The 21,384-nt window shown below is 37.6% G+C and overlaps 5 protein-coding genes across 9 annotated transcripts; 3 read left to right on the top strand and 2 right to left on the bottom strand.

The window, feature by feature from the left end:
• The first annotated feature begins 590 nt into the window (after positions 1-590).
• LOC125214938 lies at positions 591-3,800 on the top strand. Its single transcript, XM_048116176.1, has 7 exons — positions 591-751; positions 908-982; positions 1,211-1,482; positions 1,568-2,228; positions 2,897-3,099; positions 3,191-3,435; positions 3,532-3,800. Exons 2-7 carry the CDS (start codon positions 962-964, stop codon positions 3,798-3,800), a joined length of 1,671 nt encoding a protein of 556 aa, XP_047972133.1. The 5' UTR covers positions 591-751; positions 908-961.
• Positions 3,801-5,720, bottom strand: LOC125210988 (leucine-rich repeat extensin-like protein 3). The gene is given in 2 exon segments (XM_048110656.1): positions 3,801-4,644; positions 4,646-5,720. Coding segments are annotated over 2 exon segments (1,506 nt in total). The 5' UTR covers positions 5,504-5,720; the 3' UTR covers positions 3,801-3,996.
• A 1,200-nt stretch (positions 5,721-6,920) lies between these two features.
• LOC125209047 (probable E3 ubiquitin-protein ligase RZFP34) lies at positions 6,921-11,511 on the top strand. 3 transcript variants are annotated; one of them, XM_048108634.1, is made up of 12 exons: positions 6,921-7,229; positions 8,485-8,739; positions 8,820-8,907; positions 9,139-9,198; positions 9,339-9,371; positions 9,921-9,998; positions 10,145-10,188; positions 10,403-10,443; positions 10,537-10,619; positions 10,702-10,793; positions 10,874-10,985; positions 11,158-11,511. In XM_048108634.1, exons 2-12 carry the CDS (start codon positions 8,519-8,521, stop codon positions 11,275-11,277), a joined length of 972 nt encoding a protein of 323 aa, XP_047964591.1. In that variant the 5' UTR covers positions 6,921-7,229; positions 8,485-8,518; the 3' UTR covers positions 11,278-11,511. The 3 variants fall into 3 exon arrangements, with proteins under 3 accessions (XP_047964591.1, XP_047964589.1, XP_047964590.1); XM_048108632.1 differs by having other exon boundaries at positions 6,922-7,229; positions 8,465-8,739; XM_048108633.1 differs by having other exon boundaries at positions 6,922-7,229; positions 8,302-8,739.
• Positions 11,512-13,247: 1,736 nt separating this feature from the next.
• Positions 13,248-17,458, top strand: LOC125214922. Of its 3 annotated transcripts, none has more exons than XM_048116155.1 (4): positions 13,248-13,362; positions 13,474-13,537; positions 13,940-17,066; positions 17,218-17,458. In XM_048116155.1, exon 3 carries the CDS (start codon positions 13,979-13,981, stop codon positions 17,063-17,065), a length of 3,087 nt encoding a protein of 1,028 aa, XP_047972112.1. In that variant the 5' UTR covers positions 13,248-13,362; positions 13,474-13,537; positions 13,940-13,978; the 3' UTR covers position 17,066; positions 17,218-17,458. The 3 variants fall into 3 exon arrangements, with proteins under 3 accessions (XP_047972112.1, XP_047972110.1, XP_047972109.1); XM_048116153.1 differs by having other exon boundaries at positions 17,178-17,458; XM_048116152.1 differs by having other exon boundaries at positions 13,963-17,458.
• LOC125214935 (FCS-Like Zinc finger 10-like) lies at positions 17,198-20,244 on the bottom strand. The gene is made up of 3 exons (XM_048116172.1): positions 20,074-20,244; positions 18,465-19,332; positions 17,198-17,263 (listed from the first exon to the last, which is right to left on the bottom strand). Exons 2-3 carry the CDS (start codon positions 19,281-19,283, stop codon positions 17,198-17,200), a joined length of 885 nt encoding a protein of 294 aa, XP_047972129.1. The 5' UTR covers positions 19,284-19,332; positions 20,074-20,244.
• Between the last annotated feature and the right edge of the window lie 1,140 nt (positions 20,245-21,384).

Below are 21,384 nucleotides of genomic sequence, written 5' to 3'. Positions count from 1 at the left end.
GACAAAATTCTCCATGACACTGCGTCCATCCATGAAAACTAATTTTAATACTACTAGTAAATAGCAGTATGAATTTTAATACTGATATGAATTTTAATACTAGTAATAGTACTGTTTTGATACAAAAATAGTAAGTATGAAAGATATGAAAACATTTATTAAAAACTAATTTTGATAAATGTTCTAATTACAGTAAATATTTTTTGAAAACCAAATCATGAAAATCTCTTTATCCATAGATTTAATATACTACTTCCTCCGTTCCATAGTAATAGAGGCATTTCATTTTGCGCACTCGTTTTGAATAAATAATTATAAATAGTTAAAGTGGAGAAAAAGTAAAAAAAGAGAGAATAATGTAGAGAAAAGTCTTATCTATAATATTATCTCTCTTACTTCATTTTTTCTCCATTTTAACTATTTATAATTATTTTTTTAAAATAAGTATACAAAATGAAATGTTTCTATTACTATAGAACGAAGAGAGAGTAGCATTTGTCTGACAGGAAAAAGAAAGAAAGAAAAAAAAAAGAGTATATGAATGGCATTGAAAATGAAAAATGGAAAAAAGAGGGGAGCAAAATAAAATAGCAAAAACCCGAGAAAACAAAACACTTTGAAGTTTGTGATAATTGAATCATTGAAAATCCAGTGATTTTGCATCCTCGAATGTCAAGTTGAAGTTTTGTAACCTCACTTTGCAGAAAATACACAACTTTTTTAAGTCAATCAGCTAAGCTTTGAAATTCCGGTAAGTTCACAGCATTGAATGCCGAGTTGAAGTTTGGCATCTCGCTCTCTGCAGAAAACACAGAATTTTTAATTCAATCACCGAAGATAAGCGTTGAAAATCCAGTAATTTTCACAGCCTTGAATGATAAGGTTAAGTTTCGTACCTTGTTTGCAGAAAATACAGATTGCTTGAATTCAATCAACGAACATAAGCGTGGAGGGGGAAAGGATGAAGGGTAATGAAGCAAAGGTACAATCACTCTCCACTCTTTGTCTGCTTTTTTTTTAATCTATTTTTTAAAAAAATTGTTCATCATGCCATCTTTATGCTAATTTCAGTGTTTAACTGTTGAATCAACATTAGTCCTGTTAAAATTGAACTATATAGAGAAAAATCATAGCTTGTTTATTGATGTTACATAGCATTTTGATGAATGCTTACTTGCTTGTATTTCTACAATTCATTCAATTGTGTTAGATGGCGAGGATGGAAGACATACTAAACCTACCGGTTCAAGATCCTCCTTATTCCGAGTTTTCTGCAGCTCATATCAATTGGTTTAAAGTCGAAGGTGGTCGACAAGGTGGTGATGATATTGCACTGATTCCCTTTTCTAGAGTGGATGATTTTGTGAAAGGTGAATCCAGCAATGCTGACTGCCCTGCTAGCTTTCGTGTCGAATCAAGAAGGAAGAGACCCGAGGGGAGTCTTAGCAGACCAAGAGTCGATGGCTATCTTGAGTATACATTGTATGTAAGTAGGAGTACTACTTTGTATTGCTTAATTTGATATCACATTAGAGATTGTAGAGGTATTGACTATTTCTGTGTCTAGGTATTGGTGCTCTTATGGTCCTGAAGACTACAGGGATGTCGAACCTCATGTAGGTGAAAACTCAAGCATCAAACCTGCTTCGGGTAAGGGAAGTAGGCCAGGGAGAAGGCACATGATGCGGGGATGTCTTTGTCACTTCACTGTTAAACGTTTATACACCCGGCCTCTACTTGCTCTCATCATATACAATCAGAGGAATCATGTGGATAAAACAGGAGCTCCCTGCCATGGGATACTTGATCAAGAATCTGTGGGAACTAGAGCTATGTATGCTCCTCGAATATCAGAGGAACTTCGTCAAAAGGTGATGGCCATGCTTCATGTTGGAGTATCCTTGGATACAATAGTCCAGCATCACATGGAAGAGGTGCAGAGGCATGGGGGTCCCCATATCCGTGATGATTTCCTGACACGCAATGATGTCCGTAATATGGAAAGGCTTATACGCAATGCCTCCCATGAGTTGCATTCCAATGTTGAATGCAGTGTGAAGATGTGGGTACAACGCCACCATAAGCATGTGTTTTACTTCGAGGAGAGTTCTGGTTCTGAAACTTTTGTATTAGGGTTACAAACCGATTGGCAGCTGCAGCAGATGCTTCGCTATGGACATAGTGGATCCATAGCTTTTCATACTGCATCTGGATCTAAGAGACTTAAGGTTCTGTATGATTTGTTACTTTCCTTGTTTATCCGGTAAAGGATAGAGTGTCACCCCAAGTAGTTCTAATTTGGACCTTTACAAAATTTTCTTAGAATCACTCATTTAAAAGCAAATACACGATTCTTCAAGTTCTGTCGATTTACCATGTGAAAACATTAATATTGGGTATGAACTTGTAAGGTATACCTCAATTTTCCGTTGGATACAAATAGGGGTTAGATAATGTTTTGCTTGCACTTTGATATATGGAGTATTCAACATTGTTTTCTTTTTGTGTAGAATTGCTATTATGTTTTGCCTGCACTTTGATATTTGGAGTATTCAACATTGTTTTCTTTTTGTGTAGAATTTCTATTATGTTTTGCTTGGACTTTGATATATAGATGGAGTATTCAACATTGTTTTCTTTTTTGTGTTTTGGGGTTTATTCTTTGGTTTCCTCATATAATTGGGTGTTTGTGTATCTTATTTACATATCATTTGTTAGGTAGACAAAAACTTCAAACAGCGAGATAGAAATTAACAATACGCTTGCATATGCTATTAGATTCAGTACTTATTTTGGTACCTTAATGATGAAAGCATTATCTTGAGTTTTTCAAATTAGAGTTTTTGTTAATTTACCTCACTCTTTTGACTTTTACCATATCTTTGGACTTGTGCAGGATACTTTATGCTCTCTACTGGCATTCGATTCGTCACATAATGCCGTTCCAGTTGCCTGGATTATTACTTCCTCTTCTCATGGTAATAGTAATACGCACAAATGGATGCTGTCCCTCGTTGAGAGACTACGTGGCAAGGACACAAGCTGGAGACCTCATGCAATTATAGTGGATGATCCCTCTCTTCAGCTCTCGGTTATTCGGTATGTGGTTAATATGGAATTGTTATGCCATTCTATTGTAGAAGTTGATGTAGTATCATCCATCATCTAACTCTGCAATTTATTCTCTCAGTGAAGCTTTCCAATGTCGAATTCTATTGTGCCTCTGGCATGTTCGTCGTGGTTGGCTTAAAAGCCTATTAAAACACTGTCACAATTTTGATGCTCAAAGAGAGATGTTTAAGCACCTAGGCCGGATATTGTATTGCACAGGGAATGTGTCGAGCACTGCAGTTGCGGTTGAAGAGTTCCTGCAAATATATGTTGATCAGTCTGAATTTGTAGAGTATTTCAGAAGTAAATGGCTGCCAAAATTAGGTACAGTTTTTCCTAATTATTCTGTTAGACGAGGATACTTGTTCCTTGCTCTTAATCATGGAATGCAGACTACAATATGATAATGTTATGTTGCAGATTTATGGTTCAATTGTGTCAGGACTCTCCCAGTGGCAGGATTAGAGCATTATGCTTCAATAGAATCCTATCACCTGCGATTAAAATCGAGGGTCCTCTCTCTGTTGGTGGAAAAGTCACACAGAAATGACTTGTTGATTCACGCGTTGACAACCCAATTTCACTCCTTCTACTGGTTCGACACATATATAGTGGATACGGGGTATTTTGAAAATCTAAGGGATAGATTCAGTTTAACCAACCCATGGTATCAGGACTTGAACAACTGAAAAAACCTTCTTTTTCTTTTTACCTTTTTCATCATCTTCTATAAGTTCCCTGATCAGCTTTTGTACAATGAGATGCTGGAACCTTGTGTTTGAATTGTATCTAACACTGTTTCATACTCCACTTGATGTGCAGGAACGATCTGAAGATTAAATCTCATTGTCTCGGGGAATGTGTGGAGTCTGAAAATGGAGGTAATCAAGGCTTCGGTGGTGGATTTGATGGTTGTTGACACGGACACAATGGTGTTGTAGAGTTTGGAGCAGGAGGTGAGGTTGGGCTAGGAGGGATGTCAGGCTGAACTTGTGGTGGTGATGATGGTTGTGGTGGTGGCACGGGCTGTGGCATGGTAGGTGGAGGAGAAACGGAGGGCTGAGGAGATGGAGATGGAGATGGAGATGGAGATGGAGATGGAGATGGGGATGGAGATGGCTCAGCAGGGGTTGGAGACATTGGGGGTGGTTGTCGGGGCGGGCAAGGCAGCACCTTTGGTGGTGTTTCTGGGTCAGAATGATTACATTTGTAGCTGCTACAATCAACCGTCCGAGCCAAGAACCTTTGACACTCCAATGAAGATCTTTGGTTTGGCCTGTCTTTTAAACAATTCATTCCATCATCAAACTTGTGCAGTTTTGGGCATGAAGAAGACTCATTGGAGAAGAAATTGAAACCGTATTCAAAGTTCACCAAATTCGGAAGTTCACATAACCGATCACCAATCTTTCCAGACATCATGTTGTGTGCCAGATTCAGCTGTTCTAAGCTGTTCATTTCCCCGATACTATTAGGTAATGGACCGACGATCTTGTTTTCGCTCAAATCTAACACGGTCAAGTTCTTCAGCTTCAGATATTTCACTTGGGAAGCACGACGAAAGACCAGTGTTTATGAGGATCAGCTCGTTCAACGTCTCTCCCATCTCGCCTAATCCTGCTGGAACGCACCCTCGGAAGTTGTTGTTAGCTAAAACGATGACAGAGACGTGAGATTTGCCTATGTTGTCAGGCAAAGCAGAGGAGAATCTGTTGTTGTTGACAAATATGGCATCAAGGTCTAACTCAAAGAGTTTTCTTGGGAGTTTGCCTTCGAATTCATTGAAACGGATGTCTAGGTACCTCAGGCTCGGTAGCTGGAGCATGACTTTAGGGAACGTCCCTGCAAAGCGGTTGTTGCTGAGATCCAGCTCGTAGAGGCGCTTCATGTTGACAAAACCTTTGGGAATCGCCCCACAAAATCTATTCGAGTTTATGTGAACCATAGCAAGATCATACAGCAGGCCCAGCTCATTGGGGAGGCTCCCCGCGATGTCTCCGTGGTTGAGATCAATGCCCGCAACCGTGAGCTCGTGTGGATACTCAGGCGTGGGCCAACAGAACACACCGGTGTAGTTACATACGTCTTTTCCGACCCAGTTGGCAGTGATGTTCTTTGGATCAGAGAGCATGGATTCTTTCCAAGCTTGCAATGCAATGTAGCCATTCCGCAACCTAGGGTTCTCAATCTCGACCTCGGGCTCAACTGCTAGACGTTCTCCCTCGTAGGACTGGAGCCGGCTCTGTTGGTGAGGATCGTCGTTTGCTGCAATGGGGGCATGATATTTGTCAGTCTCCACCGAGGTGGAGACGTTGGGGAGGAGAAATATGGTGCAGAGAAACAAGATTTTCGAGGCATGAAAACGACGAAAATGGTAAGCATCTCCCTTCATTGTGTTGTGATTGTTCAGTTATGAGTTTTGGAGCTGCATTGAGTGGGGCTTTGATGTAGATCTGCTGTTGTGAATAACTGAGATGGAGCATGAATTTTGATTGTTCTGTTGCTAACAAGTTAGTTTAGATGAGATTTTTGTGCATTTTGTTACTCTATGTTTGCCTTTTGCTGTAATGTCCACCACAAATATATTTGTTTAATGGATTTCATATGCTATTAGTATGTTTTTATTAGGGAATGTGTCAGTACTTAGTCATTGAGCGCCTGCAAAATAGCATTCAGTTTGTATATTTCTCCTCTCATCATAGAAATTGTTTATATGTGTAATTATATTCATTAGTTAAGCGATTTAGATTTAAATTTTAACATGTTTTTTCTCTTAACACTGGCCCAACCGGGTCCTGAATTTTTCTGAAACTCGATCCCAAAATCCAAAAACCTGAACCCGATCCAGAAATTGTACCGGGTACCCAACACCCGATATATTGGATATCAGATACCTAATACTCAATGTCCTATTGGACATCCGGCACATGATATATTATCATGTACCCAATACTCGATATCCTGTTAGACAGACCTAATTGTATGCCAAATCGCAGTACCGTTGACATGAATTTGCACTATATTGGCAATTAATTAGTCACATTGAATTAGTCATAATAATTCTTATTGTGTAAAATACTCTGCTTATTCAATTGTTATTTTTTGCAAATCACACTATTTCCATGCAAAGCAAGTGTGAACGTGTTGGATAAATTTCTACGTTTAAATCGTTTATAATATTATACTCATGTCAAAATTATAATATGATGGGATAATTGAAAAACAGGTCAAAATTATGATATAATTAGTCGTTTAAAAAATTGCGGGATTATAAAAAATTAATCAAATTATTATATTTTTTCTAACATTTTGCCCAATTTTATATTATCGCATGAAACTTAGAGTGATGGTAAGAATATTACTATAGAATTAACCTAATATGGAGAAATTGTTGGCCAACACAATGCTAAGAAAATAAAAAAGACAAACTTAATTTTCGTTGAGAATGAAACTAAACTAGCTCATCTGTTACATATACAGTCCAGTATATACTCTTGAACATTTGTTTCTATGTCGTTTTTTTATACAATTTTTTTTCTTTTATCCATACTATACTTATATTCACAACACATACTACTAATTAGCAATACAATCTATCAAATAAAATACAATATATTTCCCGCAATATGTATGAAAACTAATGTACGTACATTATTTTTATTAGAATATATTCAACTTAATATTATTAAAAGTTGTAAGATAAGCTGATCTCAATACATTAATATCTTCTCCTTCAAAAAAATTAATATCCGGCAGTCTGGCACGCGACTACAGGGCAGTAATGTAAATTCACGCAGAGCTGTCACAATCGCTCAACTAACTTCCTCGGGTCGGCGGTCGCCTCCTATGCCCCTGATTCAGATATTGACACCTCCGATGTGAAAATCACAACGCAACTTTTTTCCCCTCTCTCTCTCTTAGATTCGTGCTCTCAAAATTCTCGACCTCGTTAAGCTACTTCCTCATACACGAAAGAAGCTTGCTGTGATCCGCGTCTTAATATCTGCATTGTGTGATTTTTGCTTGTATTTCTGCTCCAGTCTCTGATCTCTGTATGTAGGCTGCTGGAGATTTTGGCGGGAGGAATTCATTGCTGCCAAGGAGTATCGCTTTCTAAAGTTCGTTTTCCTGAATGTGTTAATGTTGATTTCGTTTTTCCGTTTGTATATTTTGGTTCCGTTCATGTTTTTATCGTGTTCTTAATTTTTGGTAGCTTTGCGCTCATTTTTGTTCTTTTTTTCTTCTATCGTAGTGAATTCTCTGTCAGAAATATTGCTCGATTGTTCGTGAGGTTTTTTTTTAATATTTAAATGAGTGATATTATTCTCAGTGCATTTTTGTATATATGCGACGATGGAGATGAGAATCTAAGCCTTAGCCGTTTGATTAAGATAAACCAGTGTTAGATGTCGACAGCTCAACTAAATCACTGTTTCAGCGCTAAATTGAAGTTATAAATACTTATTTATTGCTTAGTTTGCGACAGCGATAAGTTTAATGTGGAAAATGACGTCCGTAATAATTTGAGGGTATCTGAATGGGGGAACCTTTTTGCTGGCTGCAAGTTTTTCGGTGGTCTTATTTATATTTGGTTGTTTTCTTGTCGAGGAGTGAAGTTGGAAAGTGCTTTTTCACCTAGCAACTCTCTCCGTGGACACTGAACATTTTGTCCACTTCTCACCTTTTGGACTGAATTAATGTTAACACACTAGCGGTTGTCATTCTTTATGGGAATTTTGTGCTCCATCCAAATCCAAACAACTTGATTCCAAATAGTGTTCCTCGCATTATCATTCGATTATAGTGATATGTCTGTCTGGATATGAGACAGGGTGACTCAACTCCTAGATAGGTGATATATGCTATTCTTTTCTTTAGTTGGGTTGTTTCTGTCCTGATTCTAGTGCCGCTTGCTCAGATAGTTCGGTAAGAATGTCACTATGAGAATATATTAGGATTTATTTGGAATGGTTAAAAGAATATTTTGGCTAGAAATTTGGTTTGGGAGAAGATGATGCATATGAAATGCATAAAATTCTCAAATTTCGTGCCAACAGTGTTTGCACGTCAAGAATCAAATTCCATGCAATAGTCATCATAGGTAGCTACAAAGCTTTGAAGTTCGGGAATGCTTGATTTGTTTGTTACCTCTCTTGTATGTTTGGTTACGTGGATGAATCGCTCATCTAGGTTTTTATGAATGGAGCCTTTAACCTTGGATTTGTTGTTGCTGATTGAGTCGATATGCAGTGAATGCAAAAGATAAGCTTCATGGTCTTGAGGTGTTCCTCATTTGGAGGGCAGCTATATTAGAAATGCATGAATAGATTTAGGCATTGATTTCTTAATGCAGGTTTTTGGTGTATTGCATAGCTGCTAGATATTCCTATTTTCATACCACAGTCCAATGGTGTCTGTTGCTGTTAATCACGATCTTTCGAGCAGTCTACAAGTTGAGTCCAACTTCACAGAAAAAGGGTTGGCTGGAGATAGTGTGGTTACAAATTGCATTGAGGTTTGTGAATCACCTTTGGAGTCTTCACATGAAGAGCATATTCCTACTGGAGGAATATGTGATGAAGAAGTTGCTAGCACCGAAACATACAATAAAGGATACCTGAACTATGGGTATGGCTTCTAGCTTTGTGTACCTTACTCTGGTTTGTTCTTCCCTTATTGATTAGGTGCTCATGTTTGTATACTGGCAGTTGTTCCCATTATCGTCGGAGGTGTCAAATCAGAGCACCTTGTTGCAATGAGATATTTGATTGCCATCACTGTCACAATGAGGCAAAGGTATGAGTCATTCTTTTCTATAAAGGTTTTCCCTGCTTGTCTGAGCTTATATCTTAAGCATGTCAGATGGGGGCAGAATATTTTAGTGTATCTAGACATAACTGAAGCATCTACTCATCAACTCAGCCTCTAAGATAGGGTGGACGTGAGAGGGATTCTCCTTGTTTGATTTGATATACTCTCTGTTGGGGATTGGAAATTGATGCTTAGTTATTTACATTCTGGCAACAGAACAATATTTGCGTTGACCAAAAGCTCAGGCATGATATCACTCGCCACTTAATTATGAAGGTACGCCAGCTTAATCTGGAGGATTTGTCTTTCAGTTTCTTCCTAAGCTGTATCCAGTTTTCTATCTTTTTCATTTTGTGCGCCCCTCTTTCTAGTTATTCCTGATAATCCTCTAAAAACCATTGTTTTATGTCACGCAGGTCATATGCGCGCTTTGTCACACTGAACAGGAGGTTAGTTTTACTCATTTTTCTTTATACACATGCATCTCCATGTCTATACAGCTATCAATAGGGTAAGCCTGGACAAGAATTTGGAAACCTCCACATTACCTGCAACAAATCACCAATGCTAGAACTGGTCTGTCTCTTAGACTGAGTACAGTTTTTTTATATCGTAAGCTCTGATCTCACACATATATATAATCACCACTGCTAGAACTGTTCTGTCTCTTAGACAGAGTACAGTTATTTTATCTTAAGCTCTGATCTCATACATATATATGTATATAGTTCAAAACATAATATAAAAAAATGTGTCTGGGAAAGTTAGCGATGCATAGTCTTGTCTGCACTTACAAATGGTTCATGTGTGTCCAGTTCAAATGAGCTAGGCAAGATTAGCCTTATCAGTTGTGGAGGTTGCCTGTATTAATAATGTTTTAGCTCTAGTATGATGGCAAATGATCTTAAAAGTCAATTTTTCTTGATGTGTTTTATGGAGTTTTGGGTTCGACCATGGCATCAATCTCTTATTTTGTTGATTTGGGGTGTTACTCTTAGGCTCAACAAGTTTGCAGAAATTGTGGGGTGTGCATGGGAAGATACTTTTGTGGAACTTGCAAGCTGTATGATGATGATGTGAGTTATAAGTACCTTCTTGATTGCATGCTGAGCTTTTGTTTAATAGTTTGAATCACCGAAATATTTTGCACATAATTTTGTGAAACTGCACATTTGTAAACGTGTAATGGGTGGTTGACAGTGCAATATCTCTCAATTTGCAGATATCTAAAGACCAGTATCATTGTGATGGCTGTGGTATTTGCAGGTACATTTCCTTACAGTATTTCCCTTACACTCTTTGGTTTGCCTTAAGCTTCTTTAGTGGTAGATTTCAGCTTCTACTCGAAAGCTGTTCTCTCATAAGTCAAGTTCTTTGCCAACTGATCTTTCTGATCTATATGTAGACTTATAATCTGGTAGAAATGACCTGTTTGGCTTTTCATGACATTTATTCATGCTTGGATAGAACACTATTGTAGGGTCGGAGGCTCCAATAATTTCTTTCATTGCGATAAATGTGGTAAGTTGTCTCTCTTTTTTTGTTTATACACTGATTAGAAGCTAATTTGTGTGTATCTCACGTCTTGATTCTGATATTTTATGTGCAACTCAGAATGCTGCTATTCCATGCTTTTGAAAAGCAGCCACCCATGCATTGAGAGGGCAATGCACCAAAACTGTCCTGTTTGCTTTGAGGTTCTAACTTCACTATATTCCTCTTTTTCAAATCCCTTTGTAAAAGAATAGCCCAACTGATGTGAAGTACCATCCCATACAGTATCTGTTTGAGTCGAGAAATGATGTAGTTTCTATGCCATGCGGGCACACCATACATCGAACATGCTTGGAACAAATGCAGGATTACTATCAGTGAGTGATCAATATCGAAGTGTGTGGCTAATTTCTTCTTTGTTTCATACACTATGTAAACTGGCATAATTCCGTGACAGGTACGCTTGCCCCATCTGTTCAAAGTCAGTTCGCAATATGTCGAAAGTGTGGGAGAAGTATGACTTGGAGATTGCAGCTACTCCTATGCCACCATATTATGAAGATAAGATGGTCTCCAATTCCCTCCCTCTTGCACACACAGACACACTCACACACACAGTCAAGCTACACATTCAACTTTAATAAGCATGTGCGAGAAGCTGCACACACCCACACACTGACACACACATTCAAGCTTGAGCTTGAAGCATGCATAATTTGAATGATGGTCCTTCAACTACAGGTTTGGATTCTTTGCAATGACTGTGGAAGTAACTCTGAAGTGAAATATCACGTTGTCGGCCAGAAATGCCACGACTGCAAATCTTACAACACCCGGCAAACAAGAGGCCTTGGCAGATAGATATGCTGATGCTTCATTCAATCACATATGGGATTGTTTCCTTAAACTAACTTCTACAGTAATTTAAGCAAACAAATCCTAATATTCTTTTTGTTTTCTCAGCTCATCTTGTAGCTGGATGCTGAGTGCATAATGTGTTTGTGTCCATCTTCCTTACTATTCTTCTCTTCCCATCTCAATAAACGTGTTTTTTAGTAGTATCTCAATAAATGTGTTTCATGAGTTTTTTGGTTTTGGATGACAATGTTCTAGGTAAATCTCATTTTTTCGCAAACCACATGGGATAATATTGTTGATACAACACAGATTTGTGATGAAAAAAAATAGTAGTAGTAAGTTTTCATATTGTACCAATAGACCACTGTTGAATGAGTTTTTTTGCAATTCTAGCGCCTGCGCACTAAAAAATTGGAGGTTAAAAATGAATTTTAGGTAAATTAACAACTGAATATGAATTAAAAATGCATAAATAAAATAGTTATATTCGATCGTTAAATTAATGATCATTTTCCATGACTGACAAGTTAGTTATCATTACATTAAAAATTAAGTATATTAATGATTTGGTGATTTTGATTGATTTTGATAAATAGTTTAATGATCGAAATTCGATCGTTAAATTAATGATCATTTATACGATCGCTTATCAATCATTAAACCTCGCTCTTCTAGCAGTGATGATATTAGTTAGGTTAGGAAGTTTTAGATATTATTGAAATAGGAGTAATATGTTTCCAATTTGTTGTATATAAAATTGAAAGTGGGAAATTTGTTGCATTCGTGGGTTTTGTTGTGTACAGTATAAAAATGAAAAATGGAAATTTGCTATATTCAGTGGGTTCAACTGCACCTGCTTCATGTGGGGGGATGTAATTAAAGAATTATACTTAAGGAACATTTTCGCCACGTTTCCTCTTTTTATTTTTTTCAAAACATGCCACGTATCCATTTCCCCGTTCGGTTAGATAATTTGTCATGCTTTCCTCTTTATCCAAAAAATCTCATGTTTCATAAATCATCCCCAATATATTTACACAGTATTTACTTTTTCTTTCCCGTAATAATTATTATGTCAGTGTAATAATTTAATTAAATAATAAAATCTATTTATCCAAAATGAAAAAAATTTATATATTTATCCAACAACGCAAGTGTAATAATGATACAAATGGAATACAATGAACTCAACAAGAATTATACTCACGTGACATTTCAATCAATAACAACTCAATTGATTAGATATCTCCCTTCCATCTAATAAATTGTAGTATGTTCAAATCATTATTAGAACATACGAGGCACCATTATTGATAATAATCTTTTACAAAACAAGAATGATATTCTTCCCGTCTTACATATTGCTCCATAACTATATTGGATGACAATTATATATTCCTACGCCCCCCCAAAAAAAGTTATCTTGTTTGTATGTTAAAATTAGACTAGTGAGTAATATTTTTTCTTTTCCTCTCATATTTTACCATTTAAATAGAAGTTTGTGACTCACAGTTTAATTTCAGTGGATGGAAGAATTATACTCCCCTGTCCCATTAAAAATGAAACGTTTTTCTTTTTCTGTTATCCCATTAAAATTGAAACGTTTTCTAAAATGGCAACAACTCTATTTCTATTTTTTTATCTTTCTTATTTTACTCTCTCTTCATTAACTCGCAAAACAACACTACATAAAGTCCCGCACCGATTCACAAATGTTTTATTTTAAGTGAGACGGAGGGAGTATTTAAAACAAGATTATGGAATGAGAAAAACTCCCCGAACCTTGGAACCTTACGAGCCTAAATTCGGTAATTCGCCCACTATCCGTCTCAGAATCGCGTCGGCGCCAGCCAAAGACAACGTTCCCCCAAAATAGAAGGGCTAAAACTGTCATTTCACACCCTTTGCACTGCTCCACTACCCAAACTTCCATTTTCCTTTCCACTCGCACACTCTCTGCTCGCTGCAGATTTCTTCAATTCCCAATCCTTCACAGACTACTCTGTGTGTATGTATGCACCATGATCACCTGAAGCAGGAATCCGAAGGCTCCGGTATCTCCACCGCGGCGGCGACGACGACTCCTTGGTAGTATTAAGTTATCGGTTTCATTTTATATTTTTTTGCGATTTCTGTATCTGCAATTCGCGTCGATTTGTTGCTGATTTCTGGAAAATAATGTTTGTTGCGTTAATGCAGCTTCTGCGGTGACCGATTCCTGCGATTCGCGTTCGCATTCGATTGATCGGAGAGACTGCTTCAGGTATTTCTGCATGCTTGTTTTGTTTGTGTGGTTGCACGTCTGGATTCGTGTTTTGATCATTGTGCGTCTTGTCGGTTACTTGTTTGTTTTCCCGTTTTTCATTGTTACTGTGTTGCGGTTGCTGTTAGGACTTAGGAGTCACCAATTTTTTCATTTTTTTTAGCTTTTGCAATTTTTGCCCTAAATTTATGTTCTAAAGTTGGTATATGTTGTTCTGTGGACGCGTGTTTTGGTAGATGGAAGAATATTTTTGTATATTTGTTGTTCAAGTGATCCCTAATTTTTTTAGCAAACCTAGCAATTTATTCTTTACTATTATTTCTTTTGGTGTGTGTCTGCTGTCTGGGGGTTCCAGTCTTAGTTTTACTGTGTCATTGTAAAAATTTCTATCTAAATTTTCAGGTTCGAACTTGACTTCTTTGTAGCTATTGACCTCAGAGAATGATTTCATTTACAAATGGTGGCTTGTCTAATGAGGTCTCATATAAGCGGCCCTTGGAGAATGGTTTTATGCCTAAATATAATCCCAGGAAAGTATCTGCCATCCGTGATTTTCCGCCTGGGTGTGGGCCCAATGCAGTGCCAGTGAATTCGAGATCAGAAGAAAGTTTTGCTGGTGAGGTGGCTGGGAGTAGAGAGGCTCTAGGCGCCGCAAGCAGTAGCATAGACGTACACCTGGCTATGATGTTTGATAAACTAATCGAAAAGGCAAATGAGAATGTGGGAAATGGGGAAAAAACGATAATACACGGCCTCACAGATGAAGTTCAGGAAGCGATGCTAGAACCAGATCTTGTTGGAGTTGACATTGTGAAGAACATAGATACTCTTGATCATTCTGGATCTCAACTAGTGGTGGAAGAGTTAAAGGAGGATCATGGTGTAGCTTCATTTCAGAACTCTAGTGTTGAGGTGGATAAGTCCTTAGGTGGTCCTCGGGAATCTTCTGCCATTTGTGGTAGTATTCAGCACAAAGACAAATACCGTCCTAGAAGAGTATCTGCTGTTCGCGATTTCCCTCCACAATGTGGCATATATGTTTCTTCATTGATTGAGGAAGAAAAGAGGATGGCTACCCCAGAATTGATTCCAGAACCAATTATGCTGACCGATGTCTCAGAGATGGAGATAACAAGTGAGATGCTCAGGACCTTTGATGAATGTCTTGATGGGCTTCACAATGTTCGTGTTGAAATTGAAGAAAGCGAAACATTGGATGCTAACGCGGGAAGGGGATTGCTAGGAGAAATGACAGTGGCCACAGCAGAAGGGGGCGTGATGGAATTTGAAGAGTACAGCAGAGATTTAGAGCACGACATCACTGAAACAAATGGAGCGTCCACAGGATCATATACTATGTCTAAGGCAATGGTGAATATCAGGATTGAGGATGCCAGAGCTTCAGTTGGGAAAGAAATTGCCACTTTTTCACCAGATAGAAATGATAAAGATATAACTCCACCTAGTGATTTTAGCTCCAGGAATGACTTAAACAGGGAGCTTGTACATGGTTTGATTGCTGCTCCACTTGGCTCATGGAGGAAATTAAAAGCTGCTATAAGCAGCCCAGATGGCTCAAAGGATGATGTTGATAGGAAGGTTGTTCATGGTGTAAGGGGGAAGAAGGAGACAACAATATCCAACTCACATGGAGGGACAAGTGGAGCAAAAAAGAGGAAGCATATTTTGTTTTGGCAACAGAAGGGCAATGCTGTTGCCAGAAAAAGTAAACCTGAAATTAAATCTCCGGGCTTGTCTTCTAAGAAGAAGAAAAAGGTTCGTATGTTCAATGATATAATTAACGGGTCTGGTTCTTTGACACTTAAAGATGATGGTGGTCATGATGGAGATTCTGCTACAACTTTTTCTTCCAGCCGCAACCTAAAAGAATATGAAATAAACTTCCCTCGCTTTGGCCCTCGCTTTGGTCCCAAGAATTCTTCTCGTGGTGATGACCGTAACAGAGTGAGAGAAACTCTTCGGTTGTTCAATGTTACTTGTAGAAAGCTCTTGCAACTAGAAGAAGAAGAAGAAGCGAACCCGACTGAAGGAGAGGAAGGAAGATCAAAGCTGCAGGGCCGAAAAGGCAAAAATAGGATTGATCTAAAGGCTGCAACGGCGCTCAAGAGGAACAAAAAATACGTAAATACAACTAAAAGGATTGGAGCAGTTCCGGGTGTTGAAGTGGGCGACGAATTTCAATACAGAGTGGAGCTTGCTGTTGTTGGCATTCACTTCCCATTCCAGTCTGGTATAGATAGTATGAAGGTTAATGAACTTCTACTTGCTACCAGTATAGTTACTTCCGGTGCTTATAACGATGACGTGGAGAATGCTGATGTTTTAAGATACAGTGGGCAAGGTGGAAATGTCGTTGGTAACAGTAAGTCTAAACAACCTGAGGATCAGAAGCTCAGAGGGGGGAATTTGGCTTTAAAGAATTGTATTGATACAAAGACACCAGTGCGTGTTGTTCGCGGTTGGAGAGAAATGAAATATGTTGACCCTCTGGATTCCAAGCCTAAATTGGTCACTACTTATGTTTATGATGGCCTATACACTGTGACAGATTGCTTTACAGAAAAAGGGCCACATGGTAAGAAGGTTTTTATGTTTGATCTGAGGAGGAACCCTGGTCAGCCTGATCTTGCTTGGAAAGAATTGAAGAAGTCGAGTAAGTGCAAGACCCGCCTAGGAGTGTGTGTCGCTGACATTTCTTATGGAAAAGAGCGCATTCCTATTTGCGCGGTGAACAATATAGACAATGGAAAACCGCCTCCATTCAACTACATCTCAAAGATGATGTACCCTGATTGGTACCGTCCGGTCCCCCCAGAAGGTTGCAATTGTGTCGGGCGATGTTCTGCCATGGAAAAATGTGCATGTGCAGATAGAAATGGGGGCGCAATCCCATACAATCATAATGGCGCTCTAGTTGAAACTAAGACTCTAGTATACGAGTGTGGTCCTCATTGTAAATGCCCCCCTTCCTGCTACAATAGGGCCACACAACGCGGCATCAAGTTTCAGCTCGAGATCTTCAAGACAGAGTGGAGAGGCTGGGGTGTGAGGGCCCTGACTTCTATACCTTCCGGAAGCTTCATATGTGAGTACGCAGGAGAACTTCTTGAAGATAAAGAAGCTGAGGAAAGAATTGGCTATGATGAGTATCTCTTTGACATCGGCCAGAATCTTCAAGATTCTTCCCCCACCAATTCTGATGATGATGAAACAGTTGCTGAGGTTAAAGGAGGAGGTTTCACAGTTGATGCATTGACATATGGGAATGTTGGGAGGTTCATTAATCACAGCTGTGCACCCAACCTCTGGGCGCAAAATGTGATTTATGACAATAAAGACAAGAGAATGCCCCATGTGATGCTTTTCGCGATGGAGAACATTCCGCCTCTCCAGGAGCTCACCTATTGTTACAACTACTCTCTGGGTCAGATCCGCGACTCTGCGGGAAACGTCAAGGTGAAGAACTGTTACTGCGGTGCTGCAGGGTGTACCGGCAGGTTATACTAAGGTGTTTGGGATTATGCTGTTCATGCCTATATCTTTCTTCGATTTCTATGTTGCTAACATGTGTTTGTGGCTCCAAGTTCTAAATGAATGAATTGCCTATACCTAACTGCAGCACAATTTTTATGTGCTTGGCTACGCTACCTGACTTGTAGGATGTACATTCTCGGAAGATCGAAGGACTTTGGCAGCATGAATTCTCTGTAAGCATTGTACATTTTGATGCATAGTTATGGTCTCAAATACTGAATCCTCTGTAAACATTGTACATTTTGATGCATGGCGCAAATACCTTGCTTAAGGTTTGATGATTAGCACCTGTTTTTAAGCATTTTGCTTGAAGAGTTGAAGCCATAACTGAAAATATGCATAAATCTTAGGTTTCTCTCGGTTTTAGTTTTGCTTTCATCTTAGATAATTTTGTCACATTTCAAGCTAATTTTTGCAACCTGAGCTGATCATATTGTCTTGAAAAATGAAAATACTTGTATACGTGTGTATTTCATATAATCGTATATATATATGTCAGCGTGCTGAAACAGTCAAAAATGAGTTGGTGAGTCAAAATAGACATACACATCCCCGTCCACGATTTATAGTTCAACTTTGACTCCATGAAGATTTTAAGACATGTAAATGGAAGTTCAACTTTGACTCGATGAAGATTGATTTTAAGAAATGTAAATGAAGATTGATTTTAAGAAATGTAAATGAAAGTCGAGGAAAAAATGAGTGGAATATGAGTTTCACTTTTATGATTTAGTAGAGTATGTGGTTCATTTGTTCCAAAAGACAAAAAAATACTCGGTAAATGATAGTACTACATTAGAGCGTGGATATTTTAAAATGACCAAATATGACATTATTTTGTGGACGGGTGAACGTATTAGCCCACGCCTTCCTATATTAAACGCAACTTATATCCATGAGATAGAATTTCCACTGCATGATTAAATTATGCTCCATTAATTGCTCGAATTATTCTAGGAGACTACCAAATACCAAAATTGTGCAATTCGAGGGGCAAGAAGGTAAATTCTGATAATTCGAGTCAAATTCTTGGTCAAGAATACCAATAATAACATGTAATAATGATTAGAGTTATGAGTTGTACCAACCTTATTTACATTTAAACAAATCGTTTTCTTTCATGTGCTGCATCGTAAATTTGGTCCCCATCTCCTAGTCTAGTAAATTGTATTGTTAACAGTAATACAGAAGACCGAAATAATGTTTGAGAAGAATTGTTTGGATTGATGGTGGTGAAACACAGATAAAATATTTTGGGAGATAAGAGATGGGGTGACCACACGCATCGCCTAGCCAAAATTTCTTCTTTATTAGTAGTCCACTTTTGTTATAGAATTTAACTTTTATGAGTGAAAAAAATTAATGAACATACTCTATTAATAACACAGGTATAATCCTCAGACAGCTCAATCTCACTCGCGGGAATGGAACTAATTAAACTATTTCCCGGTGGAGCAGCCCGACTCAGCCTCTCCCTACTTAGGTTGCCTAATTTAGGGATCACGCCAACCCCTCCAGACTCCGAACGAACAGATTTCTCAGCACCAAAGCTGCCAGACCCAAGCTTGGACTTGAGGTTTCTGAAATCTGTCAGGTGAGGTCCATACCTTCCAGAATCCACTGAACGAGCACGGATGCTTCCAGAAGCCTCCTCGTGCTTGAACGGGACCTCCCCAATCTCAAACACAACATCAGAATCGCACTTCCGGGCATTGGCTGGCTTAGCAAAAATAGCAACATCTTTAGGCAGTGACTTAGGTGCCTCCAAAGAACTACAAAAAGTTGGACTTCTAACACTCATCTGTCTCCCAAAAAGAATATTCTTATTATCAGATGACCGAGCAACACTCTGATTAAGCTCATGGTCGAGGGAATCTATAATGCTTAGACCTACTTTGGTACAGTCCCAGCTCTTGTGGTGGCCCTCGTTCTGTGCTTTTAGACACCTAAAGGGATTGCCTAAACTCGAAAAAATCCTAAAATCTAACGTCGATGTGGGGCTTCTTACTGCATCAGAATCTGAGCTCTTAGCATTGAATCCCACAAACAAGCCAGGAACCTTCAAAAGGGAGGTATCTTTATGCTTCGGATTTGATCCATCAGAGGGAAAATACGACTCCGATATAGAATCAACTAATGTATTATTCATGTTTTGCACTTTTTGCTGTGATCTAGTTCTCTTCCTCAGCATTTTTGTAAAGAAAAATTAGACCTCCCAAATGCACCAAATGACCAACTCCCTGTATCCACATTTCAAGAATCCATCACAAATTAGTCCATTCTCGAATGAATAAATAAATGCAGGACTGAAACCAAGACAAAAATACAACAGGAAATTATAATATGAATATATGATAATCAAAAGCTGCATTGTAGAATCAACCCAACAAACAAATAATAATGGCAAGAAGACAACAACCCTAACTCAGTTTAAATTACCAATCAATCGGCACAATTTTTAAATATCAAAACTAGAAAAATAAAGGAATTTAAATATACTTTAGCTTAAGATAATGGATATTTCCAGAATCAAATAGAACAATGATTTATTGATGTGAATTAAAAATAATCAACAGTTCACCCAGAAAATACTAAGTCAGACAAATAGTGAGAAATAATAGAGAAAAAGAGAGAGTCAACTTGATACTCAGATACAGTAATGAGGAGTCAAAGAAAGAAAATGAATCCAAATGTTGGTAGCAAAAAGGAAAAAATAGTGCATTAACAATTTTGACTCATCTCAACACACCTAACATTAATCTACATCTAAAAACCAATAGATGTTGAATTCGACACAACCAAACTCAGAAATCCATTGATTCAGCCCTAATTGAAGCAATGAAGTAGCAGAAAACAATCTAGAGATTGATGAATTTCTCAACAAAAATACAATCAACAGCAATCATTTTTTTTGTATAGATTAATGCAGACTGAAAATAATTAGAAGTGATCAAAACAAAGAAATGGGGGGAAAATCCCACCTTGTCGCGAAACTGAGAGGAATGAGAGGAAAAACCCCAATGCAGTGAAGGATAAATGGAGACCCTTCTCCTGTCTTTATCCTTGTTGTGTGTGTGTTGTGAACCTTGCACAGTACTCACTCTCTCTGTCTCTCTCTCTCATCAAAATCAAGAATCAATGAGCTTCTCTTATACTCTTCCTCCACACTATTTCTCTCTTTTTTTCTCCCACCTGTTATTTCGCGCAGAGCAATAATATCCTAGTAACGAAGGCATTTCTTTTCAGCACGGGAATTAGAAAAATGGTGTTAAGTGAGTTAAATAAATGGAATGTGTTAAGTGAGTTAAATAAATGGAAAACAAAGTGGAAAATGAAAAAGGTAGAAAAATAAAAGAGATAAAAAAGCAAGTAAGAGTAAAGTAGGTGTGAAAAAATGTGTTGACTTTTACTAAAAGGGAAATTACTCTAATAAACATACCAAAATAGCAAAATAACTCTATTAGGAAGGGAGGGAGTACTTATTAAAGTTTAATTGGTATATATATATATATATAGTATGTATGATGACATTTCCAACCATATTAATACCAATACCAATTTCTAGTGTACTACTAATATGCGTGTACTACTAATATGTGTGTTTCACTGTTTTGCATATTATTCTTTATAATCTCTTTAGTTATAGTAGTGCTAATGTATGAATATGTACCTTTTTTAGAATATTATAATTAGATACAGGATCTTGATAATAATTCATAAAATATCAGTAGTTATCATTAATTTTTTAAACAATCATAAAGCTAAAAATCTGTAACTCGACATATTTTACTTTTATAAAAGGTTGGGTAGCGAAAACCGTGTTAATTACACATTTAGATTTAGCCAATTTAATGATTATTTACGTGTCTCCTATTCACAGCTAATCAACTCATATTAATGCCTCTTACATTTTAATGTAGAAAAAAAAAACCGACGTTGCCTTTATTAAATTATTATTAGGGTTGAAGAGTAGAATGAGCGACATTCGAAATATTATGATAAAATTAAATAGTACTAACAGTTTATCATAAAAATATCATTGTTTTGAATGCCATGGAGCTCATCAGCTCATGAGATATAGCTAAAATGAACAAAATCAATCACAGCTCGTACAAGTATTCCGTCCGCTATTAAGTATCTTATTTTTTATTTCATTATTTGTTTATTAAAATATTCTATTTCACTTTTACACTTTTAAGTAAGTACATTATATATTCCACTAACTCATTATACTTATAAATTATTATAAAACTAATTATATAGAAGTAAATTCCCATTCTATTAATTTTTGT

Source organism: Salvia hispanica, chromosome 3 (assembly GCF_023119035.1).
Source record: "Salvia hispanica cultivar TCC Black 2014 chromosome 3, UniMelb_Shisp_WGS_1.0, whole genome shotgun sequence".
In the NCBI taxonomy this organism is placed as follows: domain Eukaryota; kingdom Viridiplantae; phylum Streptophyta; class Magnoliopsida; order Lamiales; family Lamiaceae; genus Salvia; species Salvia hispanica.
Note: the sequence above shows the minus strand (reverse complement) of the source record. Positions and strands in the feature narration are given on the sequence as shown.